This window comes from Mytilus californianus, unplaced genomic scaffold (assembly GCF_021869535.1).
Source record: "Mytilus californianus isolate M0D057914Y unplaced genomic scaffold, xbMytCali1.0.p SCAF_13, whole genome shotgun sequence".
NCBI lineage: Eukaryota > Metazoa > Mollusca > Bivalvia > Mytilida > Mytilidae > Mytilus > Mytilus californianus.
Genome location: NW_026262615.1, coordinates 36,021,578 through 36,040,431, shown reverse-complemented (window position 1 = coordinate 36,040,431; position 18,854 = coordinate 36,021,578). Strand labels below are relative to the sequence as shown.

General features: G+C 33.7%; 1 protein-coding gene across 5 annotated transcripts in view; it reads right to left on the bottom strand.

Annotated features, from left to right (window-relative positions):
- Positions 1 to 352: 352 nt before the first annotated feature.
- LOC127723545 (monocarboxylate transporter 5-like) overlaps positions 353 to 18,854 on the bottom strand; it is a 63,725-nt gene continuing 45,223 nt past the window's right edge. Inside the window, exons 3-7 of one of the 5 annotated variants that reach the window (XM_052230203.1) lie at positions 10,549 to 10,648; positions 8,551 to 8,694; positions 6,138 to 6,284; positions 3,401 to 4,552; positions 353 to 549 (exon numbers count right to left, since the gene is read on the bottom strand). In XM_052230203.1, coding sequence (XP_052086163.1) covers positions 443 to 549; positions 3,401 to 4,552; positions 6,138 to 6,284; positions 8,551 to 8,694; positions 10,549 to 10,627 — 1,629 coding nt within the window. In that variant the 5' untranslated portion in view covers positions 10,628 to 10,648 and the 3' untranslated portion in view covers positions 353 to 442. The remainder of the gene's footprint in view (positions 550 to 3,400; positions 4,553 to 6,137; positions 6,285 to 8,550; positions 8,695 to 10,548; positions 10,649 to 18,854) is intronic. The other 4 variants (XM_052230202.1, XM_052230201.1, XM_052230200.1 and 1 more) reach the window with 4 other exon arrangements.

The window sequence follows — 18,854 nt, the reverse complement described above, 5'->3', positions numbered from 1 at the left end:
TCGTTTTAACAGTACTAACTGTTACAGTATATATACATAAATAAAGGCAACAGTAGTATACCGGTGTTCAAAAGTCATAAATCAACTTTATAAGTCAAAAGTCATAAAGAGATACTAAAAAGGATATTCAACCCCAGAATCTGATAACGCCATGGCAAAACACGAACAAAAGTCGTCTTCACAAAACACTACATAAAAAATTAAAGACAAAGCAACATGAACCCTATAAATCCCGTAGGTGATATCGGTTACTCAGGAATGATAAGCAGATCCTGCTCCACATATGGCACCGTCGTGTTACTTCTGTAAGTAAAAATTCAATGATAGGTCTAGATATATATAAAACAAAAGCTACACCACTGATATTTATATCTATACCGTCCCAGACATAAGTAAAATTATTACAACATTATTACATGTTTGATCCAGTAATTTTGTGTCTTTAATTGACTAATGGCTGACAGAATATACCAACAGATCCAAGAATCAGACCGGAACCCATTAGAAAAAACGACCCTGCATATGATCCGGTTGTATCACGGATAAAACCTGAAAAAAAGAAATCAATGGTTTACCGGCTTGATTTTTATAATAGTAAACTATTATGATAATACGTTATCGGACAGCACCCGAACTACTCAATTGTCTTCGATGAAAGACATATGTTTCTACAATATATAGATATAAGAAGACGTGGTATGAGTGCCAACGAGGCAACTCTCCATCCAAGTCACAATGTGTAAAAAGTCAACAATTATAGGTCAAAGTACGGCCTTCAACACGGAGCCTTGGCTCACACCGAATAGCAAGCTATAAAGGACCCCAAAATGACTAGTGTAAAACAATTCAAACAGGAAACCAACCGTCTAATCTATATAAGAAACGGGAAACGAGAAACACTTAAAAACCAAATCAACAAACGACAACCACTGGTAAACAGGCTCCTGAATTAGGACAGGTACATACAAATGCAGCGGGTTTAAACGTTTTAACAGTTTATAAGTTAAGCAATGTATGCATAGACTTTAAAGTAATCCTCAATTATAGAACGATGTTTTGCAGATATGTTTATATCAAAGTAATCATGTATGATTTTTTATTCGCACTACAAGGCATAATTTGTGGTCAAAATAACATCAGTATTTTACTTTATCACTAAGTTTCTGATTTAGGACAGGTGCAAACAAATGCAGCGGGTTTAAACGTTTTAACAGGCGCCAACCGTCACTCTAACCTGAAATATACCTACTTCAATTCGTCCAAAAATCTAGACAATGCAAATATAACAAGTTATTTAATTAGTGCGTCCAAAGAGCTTTTCTGGATATACTTTCATCGAACACGCCCAAACCCAAAAATGTGAAAGCCAAGAATCCATAATTAGTACTTGAATACACACGGAGATAATATATGGCCTAAAGAGGTTTAACAAGAATAGCCATTTTCATCTAATGTCAATCTTGCTCGAGGGAGATGGTACCTTAATCTAAAATTTACAACAACACCAAACTCTAGAATCGATCTTCATTTTTTTTATGTTGTACGGTTACACCACTGATTAGTGGAGGATTACACGCCCACAAATATGTTCAATCCCGCCACATTTTTAAAATGTATTTCCCAATTATGTCAGGAGCCTGCAATTCAGTGGTTGTTCGTGGGTGCTGTCCATTATATTTGATTTTCATTTGTTGTTTTGTTATAAATCAGCTGCCGTTATTTTCTCGTTTGAACAGTTTCACATTTTGTGATATTGTGGCATTCTAAAGCCGACCTCATGATATTGGGTTTGCTCATTGTTTAAGGCCGTGTGGTGACCTATAGCTTACATCCATGTCATTTGGTGGGCAGTTGCCTAATATGAAATTATACTAATCTCCCTTTTTATGTTAAAAAACGTTAACAATGGAACAGCTTTAAAGGTAAAAAAACAAACGATTGTTGTATGTTTGCCTAACTTCCAATGAGTAGGTTTTGTATGTGTGAAGGATAAAAAAAGTTTGGCGACCACTGGAAATAGGGTACTTTCAAAAATGACAGATATTTAGCCTTACAAAAAGTTGTTGCAATGCTTCCAACAAGTGGTATCGGATTGATAAGCCCATTCCATATGGACGTGGGCACATATTTATATATCCTTACTAGACAAGCGGGCGCCATCGTAGATTCGATATAAGAGCTGGACAGCAAGTTCGTGTGTCTACATTTCTACTCATATAAAACGTACAATAAAAATCATATGACGGGGCAAGTTCATGTGACTATATTTTTTTACCCCCTAAAACATACAATAAATATCATAGGACGGGCCCTAGCAAATTCATGGGATTGTTCAAAGGACGGAACAAATTCAGGTGACTACATTTCTACCCTAAAAACATACAATAAACACCATAATGAAAAGTAGTTCAATTGGCTAGTATATATAATCTCGGTACAAGACAAACAACAGGTGCATGCGAATCAATATCAAGTGATACCTTGACATTTTAGGGCATATGAACTTATTTTGGCTGTTGTCAGAGAAAATTCATGGGAATTAAAAAGAAAGACTGCGAATGACATGTCATGTCAATAGGCGACACGATAATGTTTGTTTGCATGTAGTACACTAAAACGGTTAATATACTGTTATTGCAATGCAATATACATTTCTGTTGCTTTCTTTTACGCAGATCATTATATTCTATGTATATATATTATTCCGGATTTCTTTTTTCACTGAACCACCACAATTTTTCCTTCGCTTTGAAGTTACATTTTTATTTTGAGGCTAAATATGCAATTTATTGATATTTACAACCCATGGCACCCAATTAAGATAACGACAGTATTTTATTATCTCTTGGAAATATAAGGTGTTGTGATCCATGTATAAATATCAGAATCTGCCTTTCCTTTTTTGGCAAAATTGGCAAATTTAAGGATCCACAAATGAATCACAGCATCTTCTGAGCAATTGGACACACCAGATATTGGAATCCACGAATAATACATGATATACAAAATCTTCAATTTTAACAGTTGCATGTGCGAGTTTTTCTCAGATTGGTTGTATTTTCCTTTTTTATATTTTATTTTTTTATGTTTTCTTTTTCTGAAACTTTTTTCGTTTTTTCTTTTCGCTTATTTTGGCGTTTTTTGTTGTATTTTTTTATCCTACAGATTTTTCTTCATACTGCAATCGAGCATGTGCTTTCGACGTCAATCTAAATTGACTAGGAATGTCAGTGTCCCTGCCGTTGGTCGATAGTTATCTCTGGCCATTTCGGCTTCCTCTACCAATAAAATTTGACCGGTACGATATAGCCAATAGTACTGAAAGTGGTGTTAAACGCCATTAATCAATTATACTCAGATTTCTACTTTCCTCATACAATTCTAGACTATATGTACTTACCAACTGAAGGTGCAATTATTATCGATGACAAACCCTGAATTGTAATCATTAAAGATATAGCTGCTGAAATATTCTCAGCACCTACACAGTCCCTGAGTACTAGAATTGACATAGAAAAATAAATGCTTCCAAACAGTCCATAAATAACAGAATATCCTATGAAAGCTGTAAAATTTGTATACAACGGATTTAACATGGAAGCAACACCAGTAATTCCTAAACAAAATCCCATTATATGGTGACGTCTAATTTTTTGTGAATCGGTTATCCAAGCTAATGTAAATCGTGCAAAAAGGTCACACCCACCAATTATTGTAATTAAAATTGTTATTCTGTCATTAGATATACCATTATCTCTGGCAAAAGGTGGAATGAATGTTATAATCATGCCACTTCCGCAAAATGAAAAAAATGACACAAACAGAAAAAGCTGTAATTTACGATTCCGAAGAACGGTCATATCTATGATATATTGATTGAAACAAAATTCAGACTTGTTTTTATTACTTTCAGTAGAACTTTCCTCTGGTGTATGTTGTGGCAAAGATCTCAAGCTACATATGTGTGTAGTCCAAAATGTCTCAGGTGTTCCCAAACTACCATCAATATTAATGTTGCTACCCGTAAAACGCTCGACCAAATAGTCTGATTTCTCAGGTATTTTAATTTTAGTCTTTTCATTTTCTTTTTTATCCAAAAAGAAGTTGTACGAAAGGCTTCTCTTAATGTCCACTCTTTTATCAATTAGGTCCATAAAGGGTTCTTGGTCCTCAACCTGATATTTTTGTCTGGAAAAGTATCCTGGGACATTATCGAGTGAAATGGAAATTTCGTCTTTTAACCAATTCCTTTTGGTTATTATTATGTCAGCCTCACTTTCAGAATCGACATCCTGTTTTTCAACGACAGGTTCCGATAAAAAAGGACGCATCAAAGCTCCAACGATTATATTGTTTAAAATAAGACCAGATACAACTAACAAAGCTCCTTGTAAACCATAATTATCTAAAAGTTTCCTTATAATCACAGGCCATGCAAGACTCCCAACACTCCCTCCCACGTAGGCAAAACTATTAGCAAATCCTAGATGTTTCTCGAAGTAGTAGTTCAGTACAACAAACACTGGTCCTGTTGTGCATGCGCATCCAACACCTGAAATATTCATTCACTGGACAGGTATAAAAAAAATAAAATGGAAATCAGATCGTTTTCTCTCTTTAGTGTTATAGTATTTTTGAATTATTAATTTTTTCAATATTTTTTATAAGGTTCTCCACGACGATTGTATCAAGCCATATAATTATCTTTCGGCGTGTGCGTGTTTTTTTTTAACTCATCACCGTCATTCGTTAGCAAATACTAATGTTGGTTTCTTCGAGTACACGTTAAATTATTTTATTAAGCTTTTTATTCGATATTGCTGTGTTAGTACGTATTTTTTTCCCTTATTTTTTTTTTTTTATTTCTTTTTGTCTGTTATCAACTTATAATTACATTACATGTATGTTTCATTATAATACGTTATTTTGATTGGCTAACAGCAATCTCGCGTCATCCTGAAATCAACCTTCATTGTAACATTCATGATCACACGCGCTTCCACAATAAAGTGCACAGGTAAATAAAAGAAAAACTTGATGGAAATCGTGTTTTCAAAAGAAATGTAATTATAAGTATTGAATGCTTCATTTAGTAATTTTATAGGGTTTTAACAGCGTTGACCGTGCGCACATTTATAGAATGAAGCGCTTGCGCGCTTCATACAAAATGTACTTTGGACAACGCTTTTACACCGTAATAAATTTTCAAAAAGAAGCATTCAATTCTTAAATAAACATGATAAAGGGTATTTCTGAATGTATCGCTGCTCCGTGCAATCAAATCGATAAAAAATTTAAGAACGTCAATTTGTTTAAATCGTACGCTAAAAATTCATCGTGTATCTAATACATGTATATACACTGTCGAAAAACATAAAATGTATACAAACTTTAGAAACAGGACGAAAAGCAAGGCTTGTCGAACTTTTCTCCGGTTTCGTAGCGAGTACAAATACAATTGATTATTTGTTACTTGACTGATATATAAGCATGTTCACTGGTCATCTTAACTAATTGGGTTTTATCATTTTGATATCCTCTTTATTCTGATTTTTGAACTGTAACCATCTGCGTTTTATTTTTATCATTTCATTTAAAGAGTTCTTAACCTAAATCCTTGCAAAATCTACCAAAATCCTTGTTATTTTGGAACAGATTTTGACAGTGACAATGTGTCTATGTGAAAGATATGAACAATCAAGAAAACTCCTGTTACCAGTCTATTTAAAACAAAAACCCAACTTATATCTTTAAGAAAGAAGTGCATGGACATGCATCTTTTATTCAACTTCATGACGGGTGCCACATGTAGAGCAGGATCTGCTTACCCTTCTGAAGCAACTGAGACCACTTCTAATTTTTGGTTGAGTTTGAGTCGCTCAGTCTGTGATTTTATATGGTGTGTTTTATATTCTATTGCTTGTATTTTTATCGTTTTAAGTTTTTAACTAACGAGTTAACATGTTTCTTTCGTATCTTTCCCCTATCTTTTATTATTTTACTAATTTCATTTCATTTGTTTAGCATTTCTTTTGTTTTGCTAACCAGCAAGCACCCGTTTAGTTAATCAAAGTAATATTTTAAAGATTTAAAGACATACAAAATTAATATTATTATTAAACATTTAGCAAATTTACCATATAGTACGCTTTGTGACAACACCAACACCGCAATGTTTGGAGAGAAAGCACTCAGCAGATAGCCCGAGAAAGATATAAAACCTCCAATTATTATCAACTTCCTATTTCCTAGAAGCTTAGAACCAATGTTTAACACAAATAATGCTGAAATAAACAAACAAAAGATATAGTTGTAATTTGATATAACAATAACAAATTGGTTTAATCATATGGTTATATAGGACCTACGACAGAAAGTTTTCTAAGAGTTGAACTGACGTTCTAATGCCATGTGCATGTTCTTGTGTGTGTTCGAAGTCTGAAATCCTATTACAGTTCAGTGGCGGATCCAGAAATATTCAGAAGGGGGATCCACTGACTACCATAAGAGGGGGCCCGCTTAGTCATGCTTCAGTGATTCCCTTAATAATCAATCAAATTTTTCTTTTCCCACAAAGGGGATGGGGAGGGGGGCAGGCACCCCGCCCCCTCCCCCAAATCCGCCTCTGAAGTTCGTCATTTCGTTGTACTGCTATTATTGGTGGTTCCTGACATATACACAAAATGTATAGGCTGTTTAATAAATTTCTCATTACAGAAGAAATCGATGTACATTCATATGAGCATTACAATAACTCATGTCTTCCTGTACTGTGCAAGGCGTTGCTATATGAAATTTTCTAAGAAGTTCAGTGACTGACATACAGTTACAGGGGAGGTAATGACGTCGCTAACGTAAAAAGTTATTTTTCGCGAAGTCAAATTGTGACACATCGGGAATAGATCTATTTTTCGACTGATTTTTATCATTCAGACTGATTTAACTTAAAAACGAGTTCATGAACCCCTCTTTTTTTAAAAATGGTATTTGGCTTGATAAATTATGAAGATTATTTGTGCCAATTTTCAAAAACAACTCACCGATGCAATTCTATAAGTTAGATAAAAATACAGCAACAAATTTCGTTTTTTTACTAAAACCAGGAAAATGTTATAAAAATGAATTATTTCCAAAGAATTATTACAAAAATTCAAAGCAAACTTATGTAAAGAAGATATTTCAAATGTGTTTACAAAAATCCGCTAGCGTTTATCTTTTAAAATAAAACAAAAGTTAGGTGCATGCGTCTTTCCAAAGGATAGAAATGTCCATGAAACTAAAATTTTCAGTAAATTCGACCCCATTTGTCTCTAAAAGTATAACATGAAGGTATATTTGTTATTACATATTTGAATTGACTAGGTGGGAAATAGCTTGTATGCAAACTTTCGTCATGCTTTGTTGTGGTATATTTTATTGATTGTTTTGTAATAGAAAAACAAAGGATGTGGGGTATCAATCCATGACACAAAATCATTTTATGCGTCTTTCTTAATCTCTTTGAGACCGTTATTTTTCAGAAATATTATTTAAATAAGAATTGAGTGTTTTTCTTGTACTGATTCAATTTTTTTTTTTTTTTTTTACTTTTTCAGTTAGTGTTCTGATCGTGATTAAAAAGGGAAAGGTAAAAAATTCCCAAAACATGTTTAAAACATATTCATGTGCCTGTCCCCAAAGCCAAGGACACCGACGGTGCTTTTCTTATGTCATACCTTAATGTTGCTATTTTATTTGAGAAGGTTGGTTTTGAAAGTAGATCTTTAATTGCTTTTAATTTATTCACAATTTTTATAGACAATTAAAACTTGACGCTTTATAAAGACGCATACCTATTGTTTGAGACTGTATGTTCTCTCTATGTTTATTGGGAATATTTGTCGTTTGATTGCTGTCTTCTTTTAGTTTGATTATTATCCGTTATTCCGTTATTATCTGTTCCGGTCTTCTTCTTTTTTTAAATATGTCCTTGTTTGCAGTTTATTTATGACATTTCTTTCTATTTGTATTACAGCTAAGAATGAGGACAGCAAATTCATATCACGATTATACTGTTGCATGAAAAAAGGGTTGATTGATAGCTGTTTCACGTCCAGTGGTAAATTAAATGCATATTCAGGACGAGAACCTGTTTAATGTGATATGGATAAACATCCGACTCTTGTACTCAACCGACACGCTGAGACGGATTTGTTCAACGTGATAAGTCACAACGTAACAGTCCGCAGGAAGACATATTACCCTATCCAGATACATTATGTTGACTCCGAGACGACCAGTCTTTGCTCTTACTTCTAAATGCTGCATGTTTAGCCGAGAAGCAGCAAATTCCAATATTCAAGTAATTGGCTTGACCCGGCCTTGAATCAAACCCAATACCTCCCGTATTCGAGGTGAGAACGAAATCACAGGCTCTAATGCGGTTGTATGAAAAGAGGCATTCAGATTAATATCTGATTCACGGAGCCCCTATCATGCCTATTTAGGTATGGAAATTGATTATACTTTGCATTGTAAACAATAGAAAATAATTGTAGTCTGCATACTTACATGACAAGCTTACTGTGAGCGTTTGTGCAGCCAGCATTCCAGACAAAATTGACGAGTTGGTGTCGTAGAACCATAGAAATTCAACAAAAAATAACCCAAGTGATTTTGCTGTACCAAGAAGAATAAAAACGTGTAATGTCGCTCCTAAAATAAGATCGTACAACTAAATTAAACTGTTTTAAATTATTTAGAAACAGGTTCTGATGATGACAACGACGATTTCATCTCGTAAGGGATATTAATGTATTGGACGTCAAGGTGGCATATCGATAGGTAGTCCGAGATTACTCTGACGTCCAACGACTGTTTTGCCAGACAAGGTTGGGACGTGGGACGTCAGAGCTCGTCCCATATCAAAAAGTGGATATTTGCCCGTCCAAAATGGATGCTCCGCTTTGTTGCTTCTGGAGCCGACTGGCGGCCTTGGATCCATATAAATCGGGCCTCAATTTGTTTTTCATTTATCTCTTTATTTGTGTAAAATTCACCTACTTGCCACCTTTTATTGTCTCATATTTGGACAGTTTTCACAGTGACCCATCAATTCCTGTATTTTAACTTTCATTTTGAAAGATTGTCACGTGACCAACGAGAAAACGTAAGCCGCAATGCATTAATGGAGCTAATTTATGCAAATGACCCTGGGTCAATATGAATTCATTATCTAACACATCGTTCATTTACGATGCAAATAAGCTGAATGGCCGAGCGTATTCTGATTGTTATCATGGTTGTTACTAAAAGTTTATTGCCGAAATAAGCATAAATTTTGCATACTTCAGTCTCAAAGCCGCGAAGTCTCTGGTAACTTGACGTCCATTTGAAAATAAGAGTTAAAATGCAGGAATCGATGGGTCACTGTGAAAACTGTCCAAATATGAGAAAATAAAAGGGAACAGGTAGGTGAAACTTACATAAATAAAGAGATAAATAAAAAATGAACAAATTGAGGCCCCACGTATATGGACCAAAGGCCGCCAGTCGGCTCCAGAAGCAACGAAGCGATTTTGGACGGGCAAATGTCCACTTTTTGTTATGGGACGAGCTCTGACGTCCCACGGCCCAGCTTGTCTGGCAAAACAGCCGTTAGATGTCAAAGTAATCACAGACGGTAGGTTAAGAACATGAACTTTGAGTTTGTTTTCAGATACTGCGACCAAATATATATATTTTTAATACGGTAAAGTTAATGTCTGTACTTTGTTTTTTAAAGGTATTTTATCTATTTTACTGTTGTTTTTGAAATAAAGCGCCTTTCCTGTTCTTGATTTTAGTTGTACGTTCTTATATGTACATTGAAATATTCTGCTGACCGACGTTAAAAGATGAGAGCAAAAACTTCACGTGCCTGTCCAAAGTCATGAGCATTGCAATGGTTGTATTTTGTTTTATTGTGAAGTGTTCATCATATGTAAAATTACAACGAAAGTAATGATGGTAGATCATTGATAATCGTTGTTAATTTCAATCACAACGTTTAGACTCGCATTGAGAGCTCAGCATATTGTTAGGATACCTGTCTATGGTTGAAGATCGTATGTTGACCTCGGATTTGCTGTCTCATTGACGTATAGAAAACATCTCCTAGTACAATGTAGAACTAATGACATATTTGATTCATTTGATTTTGAAAAGTATATAGTTATGAAAATAATAATTATATGTTATTCCGTTATTATCTGTTCCGGCCTTTAAGTATGTGTATATATTATAAACACGTAAAAACAAAGGCAAATCAATAAAATAATCATATAATAAACAGCAGAAACATGCCGACAGCGCATGTTTTTTATTTAAATTGTGTTTGTGTTGCTAGGTTGTCGTCTTATAGTCGATTACCTGGTAACCCCCATCCATCTATTATATAGTATTACACATATTGAGAAATAAAAATCAACAAAAAATAAACAAATGCAATGAGTAGAAAGACAAAAAAAACCCTTTCCAGAAAAAAAAGAAAGAGTGGAAAAAAATACATATAAAAAATCTTGTCCTTACCAAGTGATATAATCCATGCCCATCCTGTATCTTTTTCACTTCGTCTTGGGATAGAGTTTAAAGCTTCCTTCATATTCATTTATCAACTTGTGTAACAAATCTATAGAGGAATAAATATTATCCTTGGAGTGAACTTCCCCACATGATAATGAATTAACTTTATTATGATTCAGTCAGCTATCTCATTGGCTGTAATCTGTTCATTCATTAAAAAAAAATAATGCTTCTATACTGGATGAGTGACTCGATAGTATATCTTAATGACATTTCATACAACTATATTAAGTATATTACTATCCATTAGATACACTTGTATATGCTTCATTAAAAACTGTTAAAGATTCACAGTTCGGATAATAAAATTGTTACTTTAAAAAAGTTTTAAAAAATCAAAAATAAATTAGGAAGTAAAACAAATGACAGAATAACAGAAGCACAATATTATATTAGCCGATTTGTGGTTTTTGTCGCTTTGTAGTAGATAAGACAGATTTTGGACTTCGGATGGTCTCTTTTAAACAACCTACCTATTGTATTTATTATTAACTTGTTCTGATCCTGAATATGCATGGAATATAGTCCACTGGACGGTAAGCAACCAACAATCAATCAATACTTTTTTTTAATTTTCGTTACGTAAAGTCTGTTGACAATCTATGTTAAATGATGTAAAAACAAAACAAAAAAAATGCCCAAAAACTGCAATCTATGGAATGTAGCTGTAACTTTTGAGCAGGTGACCTCAAGTCAACTGAAGCCACACAATCAAGCATGGTTGATACATTGTAACTATCTGATATATGTCTTTAAATATATTGTCTAGAAATAGATTTTTTTCCGCAAACTGAGACGGTGTAATTAGAAAAAAAACTAATTATTTTCAACTCCAAGAATAGATTCATTTACCTCAGCTGTATTTGGCAAAACCTTTCAGAAATTTGATTCCTCAATGCTCGTCAACTTCGTACTTTATTTTTCCTTTTAACTGTTTTGATTCGATCGTCACTGATGAGTTTTGTAGACGAAACGCAAGTCTTGCGTATAAAATTTAAAGTCTAATGAATGATGAATTTATTGACCTACTGACGCCAAAAATCAAAAGAGATATTTTTCTCTCCAAGGGCCATTATCATTTTTTTTTCATTTAATGTTCGAAATTCAGAAGATATCATCCGGTAACAAACGTTATGTCCCCATTTCAGTGTAAAATCTTCTTATATAACTTTGACCTTCGACTAATTGATCTGAAAACCATCTCATGCGGGCATTATTAAACCAAGTTTGGTTAAAGTAAGTCATGTGGTTCTAAAGTTAACATCCGGAAACTAAACTATTGTACAAATCACAGTCAAGCAATGACTGTTGTGACCTTGACCTTTCACCTATTGAAATTCAGTAGATGTGTCCTGAAACCTGAATATTTAAGTCAGGACACCCGGACGACATTCATCATTCCATGAGTCGAGTTCGATTTCGTTCCTAAAAAAATTCAAATAACCCCTCCCCCCCAAAAAAAATATAAATGAAAAGTTTTACTTTATCCGACTTGACCTATCGTACAACATATATGTATTACCTGATATACACGGTTTTCTTTAGCTTTAGACACTTTGATATAGTTGCTCGTCAAATTATCAAATGATCCAGAGGGTCTTCGTATTCGTTAATATGACCGTACGAATGGTGATCCTAATAAATTATACTTATTTTGAATTATCTAATTCGTATGTACTTACCACGTTAACGTTTTAGTTCATACTTGTATGCATATTAGCCCGAAGTAGTATTTTACATTCATGTTACTTCATAAATTAAATATACATCCTAATCCCGACTAAATAACTTTTAATGTCAATACAAGATTAGATTTTATAATATTTATAATAAATATGTCTGTCTGCAGGTACCGGAGTCAAATTGTCGTTTATTTTTACTGACTATGCAATTCACGTACAGTGCAAAAAATGTTATTAAGGTCATTTCAAATTGAATATTGTACTGGCTTGTTTGTACAAAATTTAGAGCGATCGGGCAAATTTTGTTTCTTTTCTTTTCCTTAATGAACATTTCAGTAAGCGATATCTTAAATTTGGTGTAAGATTTATTCTACATAACTTATGTTTTCAGGAGCGAGTAATAATGTAATAATATTTAACACCAAACCAATTGTAATATTCTGTGAATTGTGAGCGAGTGGTGACATTTTATGAACAAAACTTAGAGCGATCGAGCAAATTATGTTTCTTTTCTTTTCCTTAATGAACATTTTAGTAAGCGATATTTTAAATTTGGTGTAAGATTTTATTCTACATAACTTATGTTTTCAGGAGCGAGTAATAATGTAATAATGTTTAACACCAAACCAATTGTAATATTCTATGAATTGTGGGGCGAGTGGTGACATTTTATGTACGAAAAGACAATCATGTGCACAAAAACATACTCAAAAACCAGAGACATGTTTCTGAAAAACTAAAGATATCTAGTAACAATAACAATATTTTTCTCTGAACTTCCGGTCCAACTGGGTGAATTGGCTACACTGAAATAGGAAGTGTGTTTGAACTTCCGGTCTAACTGGATGAATTGACTATAATGTAATAGGAAGTGTGTCTGAACTTCCGGTCAAACTGCATGAATTGGCAATAATGAAATAGGAAGTGTGTCTGAACGCCCGGTCCAACTGGATGAATTGGCTATAATGAAATAGGAAGTGTGTCTGAACTTCCGGTCCAACTGGATGAATTGGCTATAATGAAATAGGAAGTGTGTCTGAACTTCAGGTCCAATTGGAAGGATTGACTATATCTGTATCTGTAATTAATCTCCACCTCCAATATAGGAGATCGAGGAAATCCTTATTTAAACCCAAACCCAAATAACATCACACAATACTGTACATGTAACTTTAAAATATTTACAGTTCAACATAGATGTTGAAATTCATCAGACTGAGTGTTTCTACTCCCGTGAGAATTTTGGTAAGGATTATTTCAAACTTTACACAACTACAGAATAGGATGCATAGGATACAAGGACTAACAAACTCATGATACATCTCATCGTCTCTGTTTACATGGGCAAGAGAAAAAATAAAAAAATAAGAAATACATAAAAACATTAAAACGGTTGAAGAGGGAAAATAGGAAAAATGCACCAATTTCTATAATGACATAGGAAGTGTGTCTGAACTTCCGGTCCAACTGATTGAATTGGCTATAATGAAATAGATAGTGTGTCTGAACTTCCGGTCCAACTGGATTAATCCTATAATGAAATAATATGAAGTGTGGAGATACAAAATCATAGCAGTTGGATTTGTCATTAGGAAGCAGATCATTGCAATTGGACCTCTAAAATGAAGATATCGTTATGCTGCAGCGGGGGCATTTAGTGATATCCTTGTCTGTCTGAACATCCGTCCGTCCGTACGTACGTCCCGAAATTGGTTTCCGTTCTCTTACTTTAGTTTGTCTCAATCAAATGTTATAATCACCTGATCAGCATTAAATTAGAATAGATTGTTGCGGTTTTCCCAATCATCTGCTACTAATGGCAATGCTTTCCAACCGATGGGAGTTAAGGAAATGCAAGGTGGTTTCAGAGGAGATAATGAAAATGCAAATGATCTCCGCTTTGTAAAAATCTGAGGAAAAATATAAATAAAAGAAGAATGTGTTTGAGGACACGAATGCCCCGCTCAAGCTTTGCAATTTTAAAAAGTTAAATAAGGACATAACTCTAGAACGGTGAGTGACTCACTGCCCAAATTCAAACTCTGTCTGCTCGTTTTGGTTCTTAGCATTGCGTATGAGTTTCATAAAATTTGGATGAGGAAAACTAAAGTTAGAGTGCGGAAACGAAAATGGGACGGACGAACGGAGGAAAGGACGGTCAAGGGTAACACTTAATGCCCACATGTCTACGATGAGGGCATAACAATAAGCATTAACACTGCCGCGTGTCTGATAGAGGACGGAAGTCTGAAGATCCCAGACTGGTGCAGTGGTAAAGTTTGAAGGAATATAATCATGCTCAATAATTGTAAACTGCATTCCTTATATTTTGAATAAGGAATGCAGTTTAGAATTTTCTCTGTATATATATTTTAAATCATTACTTTAAACGATCATTATTTGTTATTGCGACTTTAAAATATTTCGAGACTATTAATTAGACACTATAATATCTTGTACCTTTAATTGAAAATTAGATAAATCGTAAGTCATTAACTAGACATATTGGTTCCATGATCAACCTATAGCGGACTTATAAATATATGCAAGCTTACCTTGTGTGTACTTTAAAAACATGAAGGACAGTGCATATTAGGATCCAAATTAACTATAATACTTCATACACATATTAAAAGCAAAGAAGATTGAGTTCCAAAGAGAGCGTCTTAATTATTCAATTCACATGATTGATGGAGCCCGGGTATCAGTTGAAGATGTTAAGCTATTAGTAAAATTCACTGATCGATAATTGGTAAAATTGTAACTTGATTTGATTAACAGCAAAACGAATAAAAAAATACTGAAAGATCAAAGCATTGATAAAAAGTTAATTATGTGTCAGTGACGTTCAAATATTTTTGTACTTTTGTGGTATTTTCAGAATTATCTAAAACGATGTATGATCTAATGTCTTGTTCTAACAATCTTACGACACACATGCATGCACAAATAAAAAGGCCGACAAAAATAAATATTTAATGTCTAATGACATTTTAAACTTAAAAAAAAAGGTTAAATATGTTTCATATATTTGCATAGTTAAGTTTTACTATAAAGCACGTGTACATGAACTTTCTTATAAAAGAAAATCCTTTATCTTACCAAATCTTCAGAGAATTGTTGTCTTTCCGTACTCTAATTGGTCCATAGCTTGCTGTATGAAGTGTCCTAAACCACAAGATCTCTCGTAAGTACTTCTGCAACCACACTGCAACCACATATCACTAATGCGAGGGAAAACCGTAATGAAAGAAAAGGTAAACAAATATGAAAGTTAAATAGCGTGACTAGTACTTTAGTCATTGATTCTCAAAGAAAAAAAAATACACAAAATCATTAAACGACAGTTATGACAACTGTTTGATTAACAAATAGAAACGCATGGAAAATTTGAAAAGAAAAAGAAAAAAAGAATTCAACATCGCTCTTTTACATGTCTATAATCTCACTTATTTTTCACGTGCTCCATGATTTTGTGTTGATTGTTTATTTAGGACACGTTTGATAAACTTCTAAAATGAAACACGACAGTTAATTCCTGACAAAGTTTCCACTGAAGGAAATATGGTTTTGCTCTTATATGTTATGGATTCGTAATAAATATAACAAATCGTGCATAGTGCACATTGGGGATATAGTTTAATATGTATATATACACATTGATCCATGATACTTTCCATAGCATTATAATTTCAAGAAACTCGTATTTTATAACTTTGAATTAAAAATTTATAAGGAACGAAGAGAGGAGGAGAGACGGAATTGGGCAAGACAAAGTATCAATGGGGTATCACGACCATCATTACCTTAGGGGACGGCTATTTCATTTCCTTGAAGAAGAAAATTTGGAAATGAATATCATGACCTGGTAAGAACTAAAAATTGATAATCTGGCACACGACAGGGTGGAAATAAATATTCTGCAACTCAAACTGTAAAAAATTAGAAATAAAGTTTTCGCAAAAGAAATACGCATACATAGCAACAATTGAAAATTAATATTCAATCCCGAAAAAATCCTCCTGGCCCCCTCGCATTATATTACATTATCGTTCCCTTATACCGTTTTCATTAAAGTTGAATACCCAAGGGCTTGAATTTGGGTTTCTTCATTTCTATATTCTTTAATTTTTTGGGTCATTTTTCTTTATCTTTAAAAATAATGCTTATTCTGTAAAATTCTCATAATAACCATTTTACTATTAAATGTATTTTGTTATTTCATGATTTCTTTAGTCATTTTTGTTTATTCTTCTGCACCCCACTATTCTCTATTACGTATTTGTTTTGGCTCAATATTGTCCATTCATTAATTGTTTGGCCATTATTCTCTATTCTGTAAAGCCCATCCAGGATAGTAACTATGTTCAGTTGCTTATAACTACATGTTGATGTATTCTGGTTTATTTAAGTTATAAGTTGCAGTCTCAATAACGAAGTCTTATGTGTCCCTTTATATTTTCCACAAACATCACATGGTCTCGTCGTTAAATACATAAAAGTGCAAAAGCACTGCATCTTAACTTAAAAATTAACCGAAAAAGGATATCATTGTCATAGCCAGATAAATATACGATCTTCCAAGCTCTATATTATATAACGGGCATTCGATCTACATAATGTGTCCATCCTTTTAATTTCACATTTTGATTCGCAGCTGATATTTTACAATATCTATATACAGACAACCTGATAATCGGTACTTACCTACAAGATGTTTTTTTTTTTGGAGGGGAAGGGACGATCTAAAACTTTTTTTTGGATGTCCTCATTCTGCCATCGTAGAAAATAGTACGTACGGGATACATGAGATAGTACACTAACTTTACGATGGTCATAAGTCAAGCAATGACAATGTATGCATAAACTTTAAGGTTTATATCAGAGTAATCCGTATGGATTTTTTGCGGACTATAAAGCATAGTTTGTTGAAAAAAATAACATCAATATTTTACTTTATCACCATTAATAGATCACACAGTTATTTTTAGAATGATATCATTTTTAGACAAGTTATATAGCTTTTCTCAAAAAGGAGCTTGCCGTTTTATCGCTGTTAATATTGAAAATTTGGCAATGTACTTTCATCCATTTTGAGTAGTTCTTCGCATATATATATATATATATATCATATTATAGTCCGGTAACAAAACCTTTCAAGCATTTCTTTTAAAACACTGAATTTCTAAACAAACTGCGTGTTTACCTTTTCGTTATGCTGATAAAGATGTGTAATTTAGGCAATGGGCTAAACGCGAGAAAGAAGACGTAGATACTCTTTCCGAATGGATTAAGGCTGTGAGGTCGTTGATACAAATCCGAATTAAGAAACTAAATGGGCATATCAATACCCACGCTACATCAATTTTTAAAGACCCAAATGTTGCAAAACACTTGTCCTACCTCCATGACAAATATGTTGTTGTCCCCGCAGATTAAGCCCCAAACAACATCGTTTTTGTGTGTAAATACTATTACATAAACTGCTTGATAAATGAATTAGGTATTGACAATTCACTTGGAAACTCAACATATACCCTCACGACACTTACCAAAGAGGAAATCCTGGATAATCATAGGTCTGTTCTATGTTCCTTTGGAATTTCAACCAAAGATGAAGAACTGGATCTTCCATCACTGTATTGGATACCTAAACTACATAAGTGTCCTTACAAACAACGGTATATTGCTGGGTCTTCCAAGTGCTCCACGAAACCTCTCTCTAAATTATTAACATCTATTTTATCAGCAATCAAAGCCGGGCTCCAAAGTTATTGTGAAACTGCCTATTCTAGAGGTTGCGTGAATCAGATGTGGATACTAAAAAATTCCAAAGATCTTTTAGAGTACATACAATCTAAGACTCTCTCATCTTGCAATAGTATTAAAACATTTGACTTTTCTACACTTTACACAAGTATTCCCTATTCCAAACTAAAAGACAAATTGAAAGAGTTGGTATTACTTTGTTTCATTAAAAAGAATGGCGAACGTAGATACACGTATCTTGTCTTGGGGAGGGATAAATCCTACTTTGTAAAGAATCACTCTGATTCAAACGAAAAATTCTCTGAAACTGACATTAGCAAGATGCTTGATTTCTTGATTGACAACATATTTGTTACGTTTGGAGGACGTGTTTTTCAACAGACTGTCGGAATTCTAGTAGGAACCAATTGTGCCCCTCTTCTTGCCGACTTGTTTCTTTATTAATATGAGGCTGACTTCATACAGGAACTTCTTAGGAAGTAAGATAAGAAGTTAGCAATTTCCTTTAACTCTACGTTCCGCTATATAGATGATGTTCTCTCACTAAATAATACAAAATTTGGTGACTATGTTGAACGAATCTATCCCATCGAACTAGAGATAAAGGATACTACAGATACAGTTAAGTCTGCCTCATATCTTGCCTTACATCTAGAAATGGACAATGAGGGTCGGTTGAAAACAAAACTTTACGACAAAAGAGATGATTTCAGCTTCCCAATTGTGAACTTTCCATTTCTATGTATCAACATTCCAGCAGCGCCTACATACGGAGTATATATCTCCCAATTGATACGATAT